Source organism: Marmota monax, unplaced genomic scaffold (assembly GCF_021218885.2).
Source record: "Marmota monax isolate L192 unplaced genomic scaffold, Marmota_monax_Labrador192_F-V1.1 WCK01_AAM20220418_F8-fsc00004, whole genome shotgun sequence".
Lineage (NCBI taxonomy): Eukaryota > Metazoa > Chordata > Mammalia > Rodentia > Sciuridae > Marmota > Marmota monax.
The window spans coordinates 14,597,354-14,616,861 of NW_026692881.1; the positions used below are offsets into that span (position 1 = coordinate 14,597,354).

At 35.7% G+C, this 19,508-nt stretch overlaps 1 protein-coding gene across 17 annotated transcripts in view; it reads left to right on the forward strand.

The window, feature by feature from the left end:
* Window positions 1–19,508, forward strand: part of R3hcc1l (R3H domain and coiled-coil containing 1 like) — a 91,682-nt gene that overhangs the window by 44,741 nt on the left and 27,433 nt on the right. For 9 of the 17 annotated variants that reach the window (XR_009227299.1, XM_046449857.2, XM_046449855.2 and 6 more), the window contains 2 exons: window positions 10,517–10,609; window positions 13,053–14,855. Coding sequence is in view for 16 of the 17 variants with exons in the window: in XM_046449857.2 (XP_046305813.1) it covers window positions 13,068–14,855 (1,788 nt within the window). In the remaining variant the exon portion in view is untranslated. Of the gene's footprint in view, window positions 1–7,821; window positions 8,895–10,516; window positions 10,617–12,033; window positions 12,198–13,052; window positions 14,856–19,508 lie in introns of those variants that run through there. The other 8 variants (XM_058581209.1, XM_058581212.1, XM_058581207.1 and 5 more) reach the window with 5 other exon arrangements.

The window sequence follows — 19,508 nt, forward strand, 5'->3', positions numbered from 1 at the left end:
ACAATAGAAAGAATTCTTTCTTTTTTAAAAAGGTGAAATTTGGTAATCTAATTTGGTTGTATTTTTAAAACTTTTATTAAATATATATACTGAAATATTTAAAGGTGAAATGAAATAATATCTGGGAATTACTTAAAATAATACAGTAGTTGAGAAGTGTGCATAGATAAAATGAAGAAACATTAACTGTAATTTGAAGCTGGGTGATGGGTGTTTGGCAGTTCACTGTAATATTTTCTCTATTTTATGTTTGAAAATCTTTTGTAATACAAATAAAAGTAGCAATTACAAATAACTTTGGGTTATAGCCAGTGAAATCACTGACTGAAGAAGGTAATAAAACATAAATAGAATAATTCTAAGGAAAACTGAAGGAAGAAAATAAAGATGGGAACAGAAATTAATGAAGTAGAAAAATAAATAGTAGAGATGATCTATAGAACCCAAATTTGGCCCTTCGAAAGATTTATAGGAGAGATTTCTGGCAGGATTGATCAAATTCAAAAGAATGAAAATACAAATAAATACTATTAAGAACCAAAATAGAGAACATAATGGCAACTATAGCAAAGATAAAGCAATATATAGCAAGGAAGGACTGTGAGCAACTTTTGTATCAATTAATGTAAAAACTTAGGTCAAAAGTCAAATTTTCTAGAAAAACAGATTTGCCAAACTAGGTCAAGAAGAAAAACTTATCTTTGACATTAAAAATGAGTCATTTTTAAACATCTTCACCAAAAAATGCTTAACTAATTTCCTATGTCTTGCAGGAACTTTGATAACCCAATTATGTCATATTCAATAGGAGGAAAAAATCATAGACCAATCATAGACTTGAGTATAGTGTAAAATCCTCAGTCTTGACAAGCCAAATAAACAGCCAGACATTTTTCCTAGCATTGAATGCTCCATGTTTTCCCATTGTTTTGAGATGCCACATTTATTATAAAATGAGTTCGCGTATAGATTTTTGTCCATTTCTGAGGCTTGTGCTTAGATTCTTCTGTTGAATCTTACATTCAAGATAGATTGGTATTTTAATAATGAGAATTGTAATGGTCTGGTAGTATATACTTTATGTAAATATCTTTATATTGCATAGTTTGTTGCAAACTATTTTAAAGATGATGTCATGGATAGAACTCAATGTGTACGTCATTTGAGGTATTTCTTTATCCTAAAATTTTTAAAAATAATTTAAACAAATTTAAGTTGATGAAGCTTAAAGATATCTTCTGAAAAGAGATTTGAAGTAAATATATTGCCTAAATATTTCCCTTGCCTTTATATTTTTGTTTATTAATATGTATGAATTAATTGTGTCTTGACTCCTCCTCAAAGGAATTTGAGATGACTTTAAAAAGTGACAGAGGAGTAAATACTACCAGATATGCAGATATCTGGAATGGGTTAATCTTTACATTTGAATACCAAACTAAATTTTTATTTTTTGCAGAAAAGGGAGCAGAATGAGACACATTCTTGATCTATACAAAGAACCGCATAAATTTGGGAGATATGCTTTTATTCTTTCTTGTTATAAATGGAAGACTGGATGATATTTGCCTTACCTTTGATTTTGTAAAAGTTAGAAAATATTTTCCAGGTAGACATTTCTTGTATTGACCAGCTTTGGAGAGCTGAGGTTATAACAATGAATCTTAGCATCCATTATGAATAAAATTTTTTTTTAATATTTATAAACATTGAAGCACCTGATAGATCTAGTCCACATGGGTTCTTGAACTAGACAACGAGAAAATGGCTCTGGTGGTTTATTTAAGAAGATACATCAAAGGCAGGGATAAAGTTTCAAGGGCCTAGTCTTGCTTCATGATGTCTTGTAGTCAGCAAGTTGTTTGACATCTCAGCAAGTCCCACCCATCTCAGGTGCTGTGTGAGATTTTAGGCAGAGCTTGATGGGGAAGTTCACCTGCATCAGGCAGTCAGTCCTTGTGGGGGGTGCCCCAGAGAATTCCCAGTCCCAGACTTATTCCCTCAGGAGGCTACTATGCGCAACAGAGTCCACACACAAGCCCACAGATGGCTCATGACAGAGGTATAGTAACACTGAATTAAAATGTATAAATTTTTTGTTCTGAGAAGCAAAGTAAGACAAGAATTTTTAAAGACACCAAAATTATGCTCTATTTTGGATGTTGATAGGATTAAAAACCATTCAAAAAATCCTTAAGCTTGATTTATTATTCATTTGTAATTTTACTTCAATTTAATTGGAAATAATGCTTCTATGTGCTCGTACTCATGTTTTTTTCTCCCTTCTATCTTTCTCTGTAAACTGTGGTTTTAATTTTATTCTTGAATCATTATTTTTACTAATAGCATTGTTGTTAAATATTTTGGTTAAATATATTCATTTGTACAACCAGGCAACTAGACAGGTGGTACAAAATTTTTTGCTGGTATTTCTGGCTTTGAAAATCATGGAAGAAAATCTTGCTTGGCCTGGCTTAGGCCATGTAGCACTCTTGTATCACTATCTGTGAAGTGATATAATGTGATTGACAGCACTATAATTGTCTTTATCCCTAAGGCCAGGATGTCTTCTGTGACCAGAAAGCAGGAAGAAGGGTAATCACCCTTACTCACTTATTGACTAAATACTTTGTGTGCCAATTTTTGACAGTACTTTGGAGTTTGGGTGCACTAATAATTAGCAATGAGTTTACAGACTCCAGTGGGTAATCTGAGGATTACAGAGTGGTAGAGACTTCCTTCACTCCATTAACATTGGGAGACTACTTTGTTCTAATGTTCAAAGGGAAAAAAATAGCTCAATAAATGTAATAATTCTGTAAGTTTGTGTGTATAGATTTATAAAGAATTTAGTGCATAATTAAAAGATAAAGACTTTAAAATAATACACTAATTGTCTTATCTTACTCATTGTATATTTGTATACCTTAAACTATGAATGTTATAATCATAAAATATCCATTAACTTGTAAAATAATCATCTCAGTGACTTTTCTAGCTTATCACTGTTGAACCCAAACCTGAATTCTGACCTTCTAATACCAAAGAATACTACACATCTCTCAGAAGATGTGCCTTGTATTGCCTTTTAATAGTACTTTAATTCACTTACTAGCTGTTTCATGTACATTAGTTGGTTGTAACTTTCTTTTGACTACATCTTGCATTTTTGCTTAGAGCTTCTGATTTTTATATTTTTAGGGTTTATTTATTCATTTTGCGCTTATTTTCATGTTATAATTGTGAATTCCTTTTAAACTATTTTTTTTAGAGTGGTTTTAGAATCACAGCAAAATTAAACAGAAAGTAGAGTCTTCCTCTATACTCCATGCCCACATGTACCTCCCAACCTCCCTCCCACTATCAAAATACTGCACTAGGCCGGTACATTTCTTATCAGTGAACCTACATTGACATATCATTTTTAACTAAAGTCTATTAGTTTAAATTAAGGTCCTTTTGTCATGTACCTTCTGTGGGTTTTGATAAATGTAAATGATAAACATTCACCATTTAAGCATCAGACATAGTAGTTTTAATTGCATGAGCCACCTTTTCATCTTTCCCCTCTCTCCTTAACTCCTGGCAAACAGTGATCCTTTTATTATAATTTTACCTTTTTTAAAATGTCATCTATTTAGAATCTTATTATGTAGCCTTTGCAGATTGACTTCTATCATTTAGTAATGCACATTTAAGTTTCCTTTTTCTTAGTGCTAAATAATATCCTGTTGTCTAGTAGTGATCAGTTTTTTTTTATTGGTTGTTCAAAACATTACAAAGCTCATGACATATCATCTTTCATACATTTGACTCAAGTGGGTTATGAACTCCCATTTTTACCCCAAATACAAATTGTAGAATCACATCGGTTACACATTCACATTTTTACAAAATGGCATATTAGTGACTGTTGTATTCTGAAACCTTTCCTATCCCCTACTATCCCCCCTCCCCTCCCCTCCCATCTTCCCTCTCTACCTCATCTGCTGTTGTTCAGTTCTCTCCCTTGTTTCCCCCCCCTTTCCCCTCACAACCTCTTATATGTAATTTTGTGTAACATTGAGGGTCTCCTACCATTTCCATATGATTTCCCTTCTCTCTCCCTTTCTCTCCCCCCACTCGTCTCTGTTTAATGTTAATCTTTTCCTCATTCTCTTCCTCCCTGTTCTATTCTTAGTTGCTCTCTTCATATCAAAGAACACATTTGGCATTTGTTTTTTAAGGATTGGCTAGCTTCGCTTAGCATAATCTGCTCTAATGCCATCCATTTCCCTGCAAATTCCATGATTTTGTCATTTTTTAGTGCTGCGTAATACTCCATTGTGTATAAATGCCACATTTTTTTATCCATTCATCTATTAAAGGGCATCTAGGTTGGTTCCACAGTCTAGCTATTGTGAATTGTGCTGCTATGATCATTGATGTGGCAGTATCCCTATAGTACGCTCTTTTAAGATCCTCAGGGAATAGTCTGAGAAGGGCGATAGCTGGGTCAAATGGTGGATCCATTCCCAGCTTTCCCAGGAATCTCCATACTGCTTTCCAAATTGGCCTCACTAATTTGCAGTCCTACCAGCAATGTACAAGTGTACCCTTTTCCCCACATCCTCGCCAGCACTTATTGTTGTTTGACTTCATAATGGCTGCCAATCTTACTGGAGTAAGATGGTATCTTAGGGTGGTTTTGATTTGCATTTCTCTGACTGCTAGAGATGGTGAACATTTTTTCATGTACTTGTTGATTATTGTATGTCCTCCTCTTGAGAAGTGTCTGTTCAGGTCCTTGGCCCATTTGTTGATTGGGTTATTTGTTATCTTATTGTTTAATTTTTTGAGTTCTTTGTATATTCTGGATATTAGGGCTCTATCTGAAGTGTGAGGGGTAAAAATTTGTTCCCAGGATGTAGTTTTCTATTTACCTCTCTTATTGTTTCTCTTGCTGAGAAAAAACTTTTTAGTTTAAGTAAGTCCCATTTGTTTATTCTTGTTATTAACTCTTGGGCTATGGGCGTCCTATTAAGGAATTTGGAGCCCGACCCCACAATATGTAGACCGGAGCCAACTTTTTCTTCTATCAAGCGCAGAGTCTCTGATTTGATATCAAGCTCTTTGATCCATTTTGAGTTAACTTTTGTGCACGGCGAGAGAAAGGGGTTCAGCTTCATTTTGTTGCATATGGATTTCCAGTTTTCCCAGCACCATTTGTTGAAGATGCTATCCTTCCTCCATTGTATGCTTTTAGCCCCTTTATCAAATATAAGAAAGTTGTAATTTTGTGGATTGGTCTCTGTGTCCTCTATTCTGTACCATTGGTCTACCTGCCTGTTTTGGTACCAGTACCATGCTGTTTTTGTTACTATTGCTCTGTAGTACAGTTTGAAATCTGGTATTGCTATACCTCCAGATTCACACTTCTTGCTTAGAATTGCTTTTGCTATTCTGGGTCTTTTGTTTTTCCATATGAATTTCACGATTGCTTTATCTATAAAAAATGCCGTTGGGATTTTGATTGGCATCGCATTAAACCTGTAGAGAACTTTGGGTAATATCGCCATTTTGATGATGTTAGTTCTGCCTATCCATGAACAGGGTACATTTTTCCATCTTCTAAGATCTTCTTCTATCTCTCTCTTTAGGGTTCTGTAGTTTTCATTGTATAAATCTTTCACCTCTTTTGTTAGGTTGATTCCCAAGTATCTTATTTTCTTTGAGGATATTGTGAATGGAGTGGTTTTCCTCATTTCCATTTCAGAAGTTTTGTTGCTGATATACAGGAATGCCTTTGATTTATGCGTGTTGATTTTATATCCTGCCACTTTGCTGAATTCATTTATTAACTCAAGCAGTTTCTTTGTAGACCCTTTTGGGACTGTTAGATATATTATCATATCATCCGCAAATAGTGATAATTTAAGTTCTTCTTTTCCTATTTTTATGCCTTTAATTTCTTTTGTCTGTCTAATTGCTCTGGCTAGTATTTCAAGAACTAAATTGAATAGAAGTGGTGAGAGAGGGCATCCCTGTCCTGTTCTAGATTTTAGAGGGAATGCCTTCAGTTTTTCTCCATTTAGGATGATGCTAGCCTGAGGTTTAGCATATATAGCTTTTACAATGTTGAGGTAAGTTCCTGTTATCCCTAGTTTTTCTAGTGTTTTGAACATAAAGGGATGCTGTACTTTGTAGAATGCTTTTTCTGCATCTATTGAGATGATCATATGTTTTTTATCTTTAAGTCTGTTGATGTGGTGAATAGCATTTATTGATTTCCGTATATTGAACCAACCTTGCATCCCAGGGATGAATCCTACTTAATCATGGTGCACAATTTTTTTGATATGCTTTTGTATTCTATTCGCCAGGATTTTATGGAGAATTTTTGCATCCAAGTTCATTAGAGATATTGGTCTGTACTTTTCTTTCTTTGAAGTGTCTTTGTCTGGTTTCAGGATCAGGGTGATGTTGGCCCCATAGAATGAATTTGGAAGAGCTCCTTCTTTTTCTATTTCTTGAAATAGCTTGAAAAGTATTGGTATTAATTCTTCTTTGAAGGTTTTGTAAAACTCCGCTGTATACCCATCTGGTCCTGGGCTTTTCTTGGTTGGTAGTCTTTTGATGGCTTCTTCTATTTCTTCCTTTATTATTGGTCTGTTTAAATTGTGTGTGTCTTCCTGACTCAATCAGGGCAGATTGTATGACTTAAGAAATTTATCGATATCTTCACTGTCTTCTATTTTATTGGAATATAGGGTTTCAAAATACTTTCTAATTATCTTCTGTATTTCTGTGGTGTCTGTTGTGATATTGCCTTTTTCATCCCGTATGTTAGTAATTTGAGTTCTCTCTCTTCTTCTCTTCGTTAGCATGGCTAAGGGCCTGTCGATCTTATTTATTTTTTCAAAGAACCAACTTTTAGTTTTATCAATTTTTTTCAGTGGTTTTTTGTTTCAGTTTTGTTGATTTCTGCTCTGATTTTAATTATTTCTTGTCTTCTACTACATTTGCTGTTGTTTTGCTCTTCCTTTTCTAGGGTTTTGAAGTGTAGTGTGAGTTCATTTATTTGTTGTTTTTTTTCTTTTTTGGAGGAAAGAACTCCAGGAAATGAATTTCCCTCTTAAAACTGCTTTCATTGTGTCCCATAGATTCCGGTATGTTGTGTCTGTATTGTCATTTATCTCTAAGAATTTTTTTATTTCCTCCTTTATGTCTTCTGTAACCCATTGATCATTCAGTAACATATTGTTCATTTTCCAGGTGATGCAGGATTTTTCCTTCCTTCTTTTATCATTGATTTCCAGTGATGTCACCTCTCTGCTATGGAGGGCCCCAGGCTCCTTGCCGGGGTGTCCGAAGGGAGGGGTGGGACTGGTCTGTCTCTGGTTGGTTTCAGCTCCTGGTTGTCTACTTCATGAAGGCCTGGCTATAGACCTCTTCCTAGAGTCTCTGCGCCGTACCTGCTGGGCCGCACCTCGGGGTCTAGCTGCCGGTCGCCGGCGGGCGGGCGGTCTCTAGCTGCCCAGTTGCGAGGGCCTGGCCTCTAGTCCCCTGGCTTCTCCTGCTAGCCCGGCCTTCCCCTGTGTGATGCCTCTCTGCAGTAAAGTTCAAACTGTACTCTGGGCCTGCGGTTTGCTAGATGTGGAGGGTGGCTATTGGGAATTGGCACCCTATTGTTTTGATTTTTTCCGCTTGCCCCTCCCCCAGACCTGGCAAGACAGTTTTCGTTTTCACCGCTGATGGGAGGGGGATTTGGAGGTCAGGTGTCTCTACCTTTCCCCGCGTCTCTATGCAGGCTCATTCTGATAATCCCTCCTTCAGAAAGCCTGGGAGAGATTTTATGCGAATTCCCCGCTGTATGGGAGATGGGCTGAGTAACACACACCTGTTTTATTGTTGCAATCTTTCGGAAACTGGTGGTGGTGACGTCAGCTCTCCAAGATGGTGGCCGCTGGCTTCCTTGTTGGACTTTCCGTTGTGGGGGATAGAACTGGACCGCTTCCTTCCCGTCTCAAACCCCGAACTCAGCCCGGAGCTCCGTGAGGGCACAGCCGGCAGGACTACACAGAATCCGGAGCACCGTTTCTCTCTGCTTGCTGGTCGCTTCTCTGCGGCGCCCCGCCATCTGTAGCCGTGGGGCGGGCTGCGTGGCGAGTGGTGGATCAGTCAGCCTGGATCTCCGGTCGCACAGTTGGCTCGCGTTTGAGACTCAATAACCGGTCCTCGGTGATGGAAATCCTTCCTCTAGGTTTCGGTGCACCCCGATTTTGCTGTAAATTTCTGAAAAGATAGCTTTTTGTCATTCTAACTCGTTATTCACCTGCGCAGTGTCGCGGTACACGGGGTGTGATGCACTATATTCGCGGCCATCTTGGAATCCCATGAGTAAAATTTTTTAAATTTATTTATTTTAGTTGTAGATGGGCACAATGCCTTTATTTTGTTTGTTTATTTTTATGTGGTGCTGAGGTTCAAACCCATTGCCTCACATGTGCTAGGCAAGCATTCTACAACTCCAGCCCTTATGGTTTACTTTTGTTTTCAGAATAAGGCCTAGGACTGATTGGTAAATATAGAGGGACTGCTGGATTTGGAAAAATCATTATTTTGCAACCATCATAATAAAGATTGGATTAGATAAAAATCATCAGATTTAGCATATGGAGTGCTAACTGTAGGGAGATATTTTTATGAAAAAACAGGATATTTGCTTGCTTTTGAAGTGCCACCCCACAGACTGCTTGTTTTCTTACAAGGAAGAAAATGCACACTAATTTAAGAAATTGGACAACACTGTGACTGGATGATAAAAGTTAAGAGCATCATTGAAGGACAGATGGAAATCATGTGTCTCCAGATGTGATTCCCTGAGTACACATCACCACCTTTTTAGTGTTTTAGTTGAGTATATATAATCTCGGGTTTATCATGGGACATAAGACAAACCTTAAGTGAATAATGTTTTCAAAAAGGGTGGATAGGGGAGCTATTATTCCAAAATGTCAGTGTCCTAACAGGCTATGGAAATGTTCCCAGAGTATAGGAGGCTAGAGGCTTGAAAATTAGTGTAGCACCTAACCCTAAACTGTATTCTGTATTGGAGAGGGAAATATGCAATAGAAGATATACTTATATTTGATGCAGTAACATTGTATTACATCTGTTTTTTATTAGAACTTTCAATGTTAAATTTGTTGACCTTGATAACTGTATCATGGTTATAAAAGAGAATATTCCTATTTATAACAAATACACTGTGAAGTATGTAGGGCAAAGGCCCACGATATCTATACTTTGCCATTAAGAATGTTCAGAAGAAAAAAAAATGGCTTTGGTGGAAAGAGGGAGAATGCGTCATAAAAATTTCAACAAAATTTCTTGCAAAAGAAATTTATAAAAATTCAACAAAGCTGTAATAAATTGACAATATCTTGAAAGTCCACAAGATGGTGATACTTCTCCTTTTTTTGTGTCTGTAAGTTATGAAAAAAATGGTCACATCTAGGTATATTGGAGTATCTCCTACTGGCCTGAGAGCTGATAGTTAAAATTTTAGGAAATTTGTACAGATTGTTAAACACAGCCATTATTAAAAATTAAACTACATAGGCTTACAATTAAACATTTTATTTTTAAGGGAATAAATACCTAAAACTCATTACTTCTGCATATTATTTTGATCTGTGCTCTTGAAGTTATTATGTATCTTGTATCGTTGTGGTTGATAATCCTGTATAATAGTGTGATTTTATACATCTTTTCCCAACTCCATGTTCAATGATGTCATATCAGTAGCTTGAAAGTAAGCCACATTAAGAATATTTACAGTGCAGACAATGGCAAACACCATAAATCAGGGCTTGATTTATTATTCATTGATTGTCTAGACTTAAAGTGAAGGAGAAAATGCTACTAATATAAATGTATCATGTCTTTACTATATTGTGAAGAGCTCAAAAATCTGAGGATATATTCTTCCATTATTCAGAAAAAATTGTGCATCTTAACAAAGAAGTCACATTGTTGACATAATTGACATAGATAAAAATAGCAGCCAGTACTCCAAAATACCCTGGGTGAGTTAGTTGATAATTTACCAACACACTGCTGGTCCTGGAACAGTTGAAATCAGTGTTTTGGTAGAAAATAGACAATATTGAATTTATTATACGGCTGTTCAGCTTTATGAGCATTAAGAAAAAAAGTTTTGAGTTTTGAAAGCCATTAGTCATAGCACATCATAATAATTTTAAAATATATAATTTGAAGCCTTTGGTAGGTTTGTTGCAGATTTGAAATAGAATGAAAGAATTTAGGGTTTGATGAATGCTTAAAATTTATCTAGAGCACTTGTCTATAATTATAAATAGAAATTCTTTGTCTTATGTTTGATCATTCATTTATGCTTTATTTAAGTTCTTCTAAAAACAACTCATTATCTGATAATAGCATTGAAGAACTTTAGAAGTAGAGTATTTTCTTATATTGAATTAACCTTTTGTTTTCCTTTAATTTATTCCAGTGGGTTCTGGCACTGAGTTCTGGAGAATCATAGAAGTATAGAAATATATAGAAGAGAAATTTTGGCTCTTCCACAGAGCAACCAATCCTTCAGGTATAAAGTTAAGTGTAATGTTTTTTATTTAGTTCTTTTAATCATATTTTTGTACTCTGTAATCAAAGACCATGTTGGTTTTTTAAATGTTCTCTTCGCAATTTTGGGTTTTTCTTGGTCTTGTGGACAAAGTAGAAGTCTTTAAGTATTTCTTTGTGTAAATTGTACCAAAGTCAACTCTTCTGTGCTGTTTTTTTTTTTTTAAACCCTAAAACAGATTATTGTGTCTGTTGTGTTTTGCCTTCATACTGCCTTCAGTGTAGCATTTCAAATTATAGGAATGAGAGTGAATTATAATCTTCTCATTTTTGGTATTTATGAATCCCATCAGTTTTGTGTCAATTGTGTATTTTATAAACATTTAGTATGTATTGTCTACATCCATATTGGTAAAATATTGATTCTCAAGGGCTGTGGTCCTCCTTTAAATAACATCCTGCACATTTATTTTTACCCATTATCATTATTTATTTAATCAGTTGTGAGCCCACTTACTAGTTCTATTACATAATCTACAATGTACCGTTTTATATCCAGAAGTGCGTCAGTGTTTTGTACTGGGAATCCAAACCACAACCTGAGGGATGTATATGATCAAGTTAAATATTAGGGATCTAATATTGAACAGGATTCATTAGCCTTTCTATCCCTCTTCCTTCTCTTTCTTTTGAAGTATATGTTACGAAATATTAACAGTGGGTTCATATGTGTGTATAGGGTGTTTCTTTGCTAATATAAAGTACTTCTCTCTGCTCTGGACAAACTGATACCTTCCTACTTCAGAGCATTATTTTGAAGATTAAAGAATAACTCAACATGAAATTACCTGGCATGATTCCTTATATTTATAAAGTTTATTTAACCTCTGTTTAATTTCTTGTTCAATTCTCTTGATCAGCCATGGTAGCAATTCCAGGCAGTTTTTACTAGTGTGAGTTGTCTCATAATTTTATTGTTCTCCACCCTTGTTCATTTTACCTGGATCTGTTTTATTATGCTGGAAACAAAGATTTGTAGTAGATCTCTTGACTAAATAGTGCTATGGGCTAAGTTTTTTTTCTATCTGAAATATTGGGACTTGGAAGTGCTTCAGATTTCAGAGCTTTTCGGATTCTTAAATATTTGTATTGTCTTATTGGTTAACCATCACTAACTGAAAAATCTGAAATCCTAAATGCTTCAAAATCCAAAACCGAGTTGCTGAAACTCAATAGGTTTAAAATTTTGGAGCATTTTGAACTTTTTAGGATTAAAGATGCTTAACCTTTAATAGAATAATAGTACCTTTCCCCCTTTATTTATTTGTTTGTTTGTTTATTTGTAGTGCTGGGAATTGAACCCAGGGCCTTGCATCTGCTAGAAAAATACTCCACCACTGAGCTACATCCTTAACCCTTTCTTTTCTTCTTTTCCTTTTGAAATAGAATTTTTGCTAAAATGCCCAGACTGGCCTCCAACTCACCATCTTCCTGCCTCAGCATCCTGAGAGACTGGGATTACAGTTGTATGCCACCCACCTTGGCATATTTTTACTTTTAATTGACACAGAGGAATTGTACATATTTTGGAGGGAAGGTGTAAGATTTCAGTACGTATATACAATATGTAATGATCAAGTCAGAGTAATTGAATGCTTTTCTCTTTTCTGCTGTCTTTTTCTTTCTGCAGAATTATAGTTCAAATTGGGCATGATAGCACAAGCCTCTAATCTCAGTGACTTGGGAGGCTGAGGCAGAAAGTTTGCAAGTTTGAGGCTGGCCTCAACAATTTAGTGAGACCCTGTCTCAAAATCTTAAATAAAATGAAAAGAACCAGAATGTAGCTCAGTGGTAAAGTGCCCTGGATTCAATCCCCAGTACCAAAACAAAACAAAACAAAAACAAACAAAAAAACAGGTCAAAAGCCATTTCTTGTAGGAAATGTTCCCTCGTTTGTTGTTTATCTTATAGCTGACATTCAAGTTACTCTTTAAAATTATTTTTTATTCATTTGACAAATATGGCTTTTTGGTATGCGTCTTGAGTATACTCTTCAAAATAAAAGTCTAAGCTCCTAGAATATGAAAATGATTGTGTTTATGAGTATTTGATAGGTGGCAATTACTGATTCATATATCTTTTTTTAATTCAGCTTAAGACAAAACTACTTGTTAAAAATGTAGAGAAGAATTTGGAAGGTAGAGCTCAATGGTTCAGAGATTGAATACAAAAAAAGGGTATTTGTATAGAATTCATGATCTCATGAGAGGTTTTTTTTTTTTAATATCCTTAGTGGTACACCTGATAGCATTAATTATTTTATGGCAGGTTTTATTTTATTTTTTTAAACTTGAGGATTTCTACAGGATGGATTACTAGGTCCTCTAACTAATCTTTTAGAATCTCTAAGTTCAATACATTGTAATTAGTTTTTGGTAATTAAATCACTCTCTCTTTTCTTTCAGATTGAAGTTGGTACCATGCAGCAAGAAACAGAGAGATGTAGAGTTCGAGCCAAAAGGCCTGACATGGCACTTTATGTACCTAAAGCTCGAAGGGGTACAGTACTCCTCAATACATGTGATAAGGAAAAAAGCTGTGGTCCTTCTAATTCTGTGATAAAAGAAGAACAGAGAGAAGTTTGTCTGTCCCAAAAGGAGATCTTTGGAGACAAACCTGGAGCTCAACAATTAAGTATTAATCCTGATAGAAAGGAGCATAGTTATAGGGAAGGAAGAAAATCTTCAACAAAAAGAAAAGATACAAACCTTCAAAAAAGGAAAAAAGATAAGGTTTGTAGTAAGAGAGGAGCCACAGAATCCAGTGAAGTATTATCCCCAGAACATCAGCAAAGAGTTCCAAATACAGAGATTATACCCACTTCCTCTTTACAAAGACAACCAAAGAGCGTGGAGTGTTTGGAGGTTCAAACTACAGTTGTGACAGGACATGAAGGGATACTTCTATCACAGTCTTGTTCAGAAATCACCGAGGCTCAGGTTCTAAAACAACCATTCCAGAATGTAGACTTATGTAACTTCAGTAGACTTGAATCAAGTGGGGAAACTTTTGAAGGCAGAGATTCAGAAAGTGGAATTGAAACTGATGCCAAAGTTGTAGAGATACTATCCCAGTTTCCTAGAGTTTTCACAACTATATTGAAACCTGAGAATATGAGTATACCAGTAAAACTAAGCTCTGATTCTGAAATTGTACTAGAAGGTTTGCAAACATCAGATGGAATGCTGAAGCTCAGCAATGGAAGCATCCCTACTGTTCCTGGAAGTCCAGATGGTGTCATTGATCAAACTTGTATAGACTTTGAAGTTGAGAATATAGGTGATAAAGCCAATGCTACAAATTTCATCTTGTGTCAGAAAGCTATAGATTCCATTCCTGAGACTGTGGGTCTCATCTCTCATAAAATGACTATGGCCAGCAAGTCAGAGAGCACAAATGGCATTATGGATCCAGCAGTGATTAGAGAGTATGAGAAGAATAAAGGCACTGCTGATGAGTTATGTGTAAAGTGTGAACCTTCTGATATAATTGTCCTTGCTCATGAAACAGATACAGATAATAGATCCAAGAGTATAGGTGACATTACCAGTAAGTCTTGTATGATGGACACTACAGGTGCCATACATGATCATATAACTGTAAGCAGCCCTTGTGTAGTTGGAGTTACACTAGCTGATGAAACTTGTAGCAATACGAATAGTTTCTCAAAATATATAGATATAAGTTCAGATGCATCCCCTTTTCATGCTAAAAGTGAGAGTGACTCAGAAAATTTCAGCAGCCTGACTGCTTGCTCTGATATTTATGTTGAGAGTATTTCATCTAGTTTTACAGAGTCAACAGGAAAGTTGATAGAGAGCTTGTCAGATTGTGCTTCCTCCTTACCTATAAAGAAGATTACTGGTAGTAATTGTAACATTTTTTTGGACTCTGAACTCAGTTTGTCAAATGGGACAAAAGTACTTTTAGAGAATGCCTTGGGCAATGATCTGGATAGTATTGGTGATATAACAGAGGCATTACATGAACTGAGAACTGCTGAAGAGTTAAAAACAAAAGAGCAGGATGACTCAGAGAATATAGGCTTTGGTGTATCAGTTCCTGGTGGAGAATCATCTATAGAAACATCCATGGATTTTAATGTAACTGAAACTTCTCAGATAGAGGGAAATACTGCTACTGAAGAGAGCTGGGAATCTATGTTTAACGATGATGGTGATTGCGTGGATCCACGTCTTCTACAAGAGGTATGTTTAATTGAAATTGCTTGATGCTCCGACACTATAAATTGGATAAAACCTAGATTTGGAGATTTTTAAAAAATTGGTTCTAATTAGTTATACATGACAGTAGAAAGCATTTTGACACATTATACATAAATGGAGTATAATTGATTCTTCTGGTTGTACATGATGTAGAATCACACGGGTCATATAATCATATATGCACTTAGGGTAATAATGTCTAGTTCATTCTACTATCCTTCTTGCTCACATGCTTCCTCCCCTCTGTCTATTCCAAAGTACCTGTTTCTTCCCTACCCCCCTACCCCCTTAATTATGAATTAGCATCCACATATCAGAGAAAACATTCAGCCTTTGTTTTTTGGGGATTGGCTTATTTCACTTAGCACAATATCCTCTAGTTTCATCCATTTACTGGCAAATACCATAATTTTATTCTTCTTAAAGGCTGGCTAATAGTCCATTGTGTATATACATATACCTCATTTTCTTTGTCCAATCATCTGTTGAAAGGCACCTAGGTTAGTTCCATAGTTTAGCTGTTGTGAGTTGAGCTGTTATAAACATTGATGTGGCTGTGTCACTGAAGTATGCTGATTTTAAATCCTTTAGGTATAAATCAAGGAGTAGGATAGCTGGGTCAAATAGTGGTTCCATTCCAAGTTTTGTAAGGAATGTTCATACTGCTTTCCGTAATGGTTGCACCAATTTGCAGTTCCACTAGCAATGTATTGAATATACCTTTTTCCCCCACATCCTCACCAGCATTTATTCTTGCTTGTATTCTTGATAGATGCCATTCTGACTGGAGTAAGATGAAATCTTAGAGTGTTTTTGATTTACATTTCTTTGGAGGTAATTTTGATAAGACTTTGTGTGTGTTGACACATTCACTCACATTCAATTTAATGTTTTCTGCAGTAACCTAATAGGATTGTATATTGAGAAAAGAGCATCTTGATAGATATTTAAAATTTAACACACAGAATTGAGCTGTATTTGTAATAGCCAACTTCTAAGAGATCTTACTGCATAAACAGAATAATGGATTCAAGCCGTGCATTTAGGAAAGACAGAGGGAAACTTTCAGTGAGATTTTGGGTGTGTATTTTACATGAACTCATTTGGGGGAAGGAGAATTACAACTGTTATTCATATTTGTCTTTCTAGTGGATGTTGGAATGTTGTTAGACACTTTGAAGGAAAGGAAGTAGAGAAGGGAAGGGTAAAAATAGTAAAACCACTTCTTTTTTTTCTTATTGTGGGTTCACATAACCTTTGCTGGGAGGGGATAAAATGATTTCCCTGTAACATTCCCACTTATATAAATGAAGACATTTTGCAAAGGGGCACTGGGGATTGAACTCAGGAGCACTTGACTCCTGAGCTACTTCCCCAACCCTATTTCATATTTTATTTAGAGACAGGTCTCACTGAATTGCTGAGGGCCTCACTGGATTGCTGAGGTTGGCTTTGAACTTGTGGTCCTCCTATCTCAGCCTCCCAAGCTGCTGGGATTACAGGTGTGTGCCGTTGTACACGCCAATGAAAACATTTAAGCTTAGAGATTATACCTTTAGGAAATGCAGAATCAAGATTTCAGTCTAGTTCTGTCTTAAATCCATCATTTACATTCTTTCTGCCAGATCATTTCTCCACCTGAAGGGTTTTGTTTGAACCATTCCAAAGAGACTTTTACATTCTAAGTGATGATCCTTTTGTCTGAGAATTAAACTAGAAAAGTATATAAGTATAGAAAAATTGCCATTTGCCTGTGAAAGAGCCACATGAAACTAAAGAGGCCAACTTGTTGAACAGAACTGACCAAGCAGTCCCAGCTCTTTCTTTTGACATTTTAAGAAACTTTCCTGTGTTACCTATTGGTCAGCTAATAGAGACCATGTCATCCTAGGATACTGAAAATGACCAGACCACCATAACAATCTTGAGATCACTCTACATCCTTCTCATACCTACCCCTCAGCAAATTTCTTTTAAAAGAAGAGCTGGAGATTCCCAAAATGTATCTCTCATTCTTGAGATGGCCCAAGTTCTCTCTTTAATGTGTATTTACTTTTTAAAATAAATGTGTGTTCTGACTGGTGCTACATAGCTAAGACCTCTGCTAGTCCTGAGTTGAGTTTCCCCCTTCTCTCTGGAAACTCTTTGGACTCTTTTCTGAAGACAACTTTTCTTCCATGTTATCTTGTGAGAGTTAGAAAATCACTGTTAGGCAGACTTTTGAGATCCAAATCAGGTAAAAAAAAATACCAATAATGGAGGAAGTTGGGTGAATATAGAGAAGTTATTAAAGGTCAAAGCATTGGGAGAGGATTTAGTTAAGAAAGGAAGCAGTGTTGACAAAAGGGCTTCCTGAGTATAGAGCACATGTATATATAGGAGAGAAGGAACACCTTCCTGCATTAGAAAGGCATGGCATGCAGAGCATTTTACACATTTTTTATTCAGCAAATATTTATTGAACAGATGGAGATAATAGGGCAGAACTTGGGCTCTCTCTTTTTTTTTTTTAGGGTGACTACCAGGGGCTTGAAATTACTTGTGTACTAGAGGGAAGAGATCAGATGTACAACTCAGTTTTTCAGGTCTAGGTGAAAAAAATAATTTAGGTAACAACTCAGTACTTAAGGAGCATAATAATAGTTAGAGAGAACATTGTCATGACTTAAAGCTGGGAATGGCATGAAAACAGAGTATGTAGCATTTGAAGATTAAGATAGCTAGTGCCTGGATGTCTTTGGAGATGGAGTGAAGTTTCTGTTGAGGGATGAGGATGGATGAAAGCAGAAAAGAGGGAGTTGGGTAGACTGCAGGTGGCACATCCAGTTCCAAACTGGGTTCTCTTCTGCTTTGAGTTTTAGAAAATGTCATAATAGTAATGTTATTAAAAGATGTCACAGATCCATTAACATTGATAGCCCTTTGGTGAGTTTTACTCTTAGTTTATTATTTATATTGCTCCATATATACTAGAGTGCCTACATTAAAATTTTCCAAAACTTAAGAAGTTTGCGTAATTTTCCCAGCTGGCCTATGTTTTTCTTGATAATGGCTAAACTATGGAGTCATATCTAATACTTTTAATAGATGGGAAGTTATACTGTAGAGTATGTTGTGGCAACTATTGTAAAGCAATTTCCTGTGATATTTGAACTTCTAAAACTGACAAAGGGGGGTAGAGCTTAGTTAAGCCATTATTAAACTCCCCAAACTAAAACTCTGGATCAGAGTCTCTAGAGATCACCCATATCTCTTAAAGCCGTGATATAGAATGCCCAGAAAGTTAAGTTGGTAATTGATAAAGGAGATTTTGTTGACATGACTTCTTTTAACCCTCCAAAAACTTGGTACAGGATCACAAGAATTTATTGTTCCATAGAGAAAACTTTGATAGTCCTTGCCACTTCCAGTATTGACCAGCAGATATATTCGTGGGAGAGCTTGTGGGGGTACCAGCAACGTAACACTTATCAACTGATGATCAGTATTAGCATCTGGCTCCTTATTAGCTAAACATCTTGATTTGAGTTTGTTTTATTAATTATTTAGTTATAATTAATTTTGAGTTTTTATATAGCGGTACTACTGTACTTTAAAGGCTTCCATTTGGAAAAATCCTTTTGTTACTGAAAACCTCTAACATTGTGTAACCATGGGGAAGAAAAGTAAAGTAATAGTACCCATTCCCTACCCATCTTTCTTTTCTATGTGTATTTACATTCTCACGCCCACTTTCTCTATCTTCTGCAAAAGTGTCCATTTTTAAGTGGAAAACCCAAAATAGGAAAAATTGGTAACCCAATCACTTAAAGCAAATTATATGATTTACAAAGGGAGGAAAGCCTTTTGTATACCCTCCCCTGGAGGCCTTATAAGTAGTTGGCATCTGATTGCTTTTCAGCTGAATAGCAAATACTGAGCACTTAAGAGTTTGACGAACTATAAATTGTAAAAAACAACAACAAGAACAAGAACAGGCTTTGTGCTGCATGCCAGCCTTTCCTCTAAAGGTGTTTATATTATTTGAAGAGACAATATGTAACCAAATGACTACATAATTACATGGCAGTCTGAACGGTAATTAATATAAAACAATCGTATAAAGGATATACTAGGGCTGGGATTGTGACTCAGTGGTAGAGTGCTTGCCTAGCATGCATAAGACACTGGGTTTGATCCTCAGCACCACATAAAAATAAAAAATAAAGATTTGTGTCCACCAAAACTAAAAAAAAAAAATAAAATTTTTTTTTTTTTTAAAGGATGTACTAAAACTGTTTGGTTGTCTGATGAGTGACATAAATAGCAGCTCCAAAAGGAGATTAAATCCCCCCAGGATAATAAACTGGTTGGCATAGTTTCATGTTGGTGACACCATAGAGTTAACCCATTGAGTCACAAGCTTTCAATTCTGTGAACATAATAATTGTTTCTAATTTACCACAAGTGGTATATTTGTTGCTTAGTTTAAGTTTTTACAGATGTTGCCTATCTAGGATGATGGAACAAATTGGATTAAAAAAAAAGAGATTATGATTGTAATTCTCATTCTGTATTTTTTTGTGTTCCTAATTTTTTTAAATTAATAGACTATTTTTGCACAATTTCATTTACAGGAAAAATGAATAAAGTATG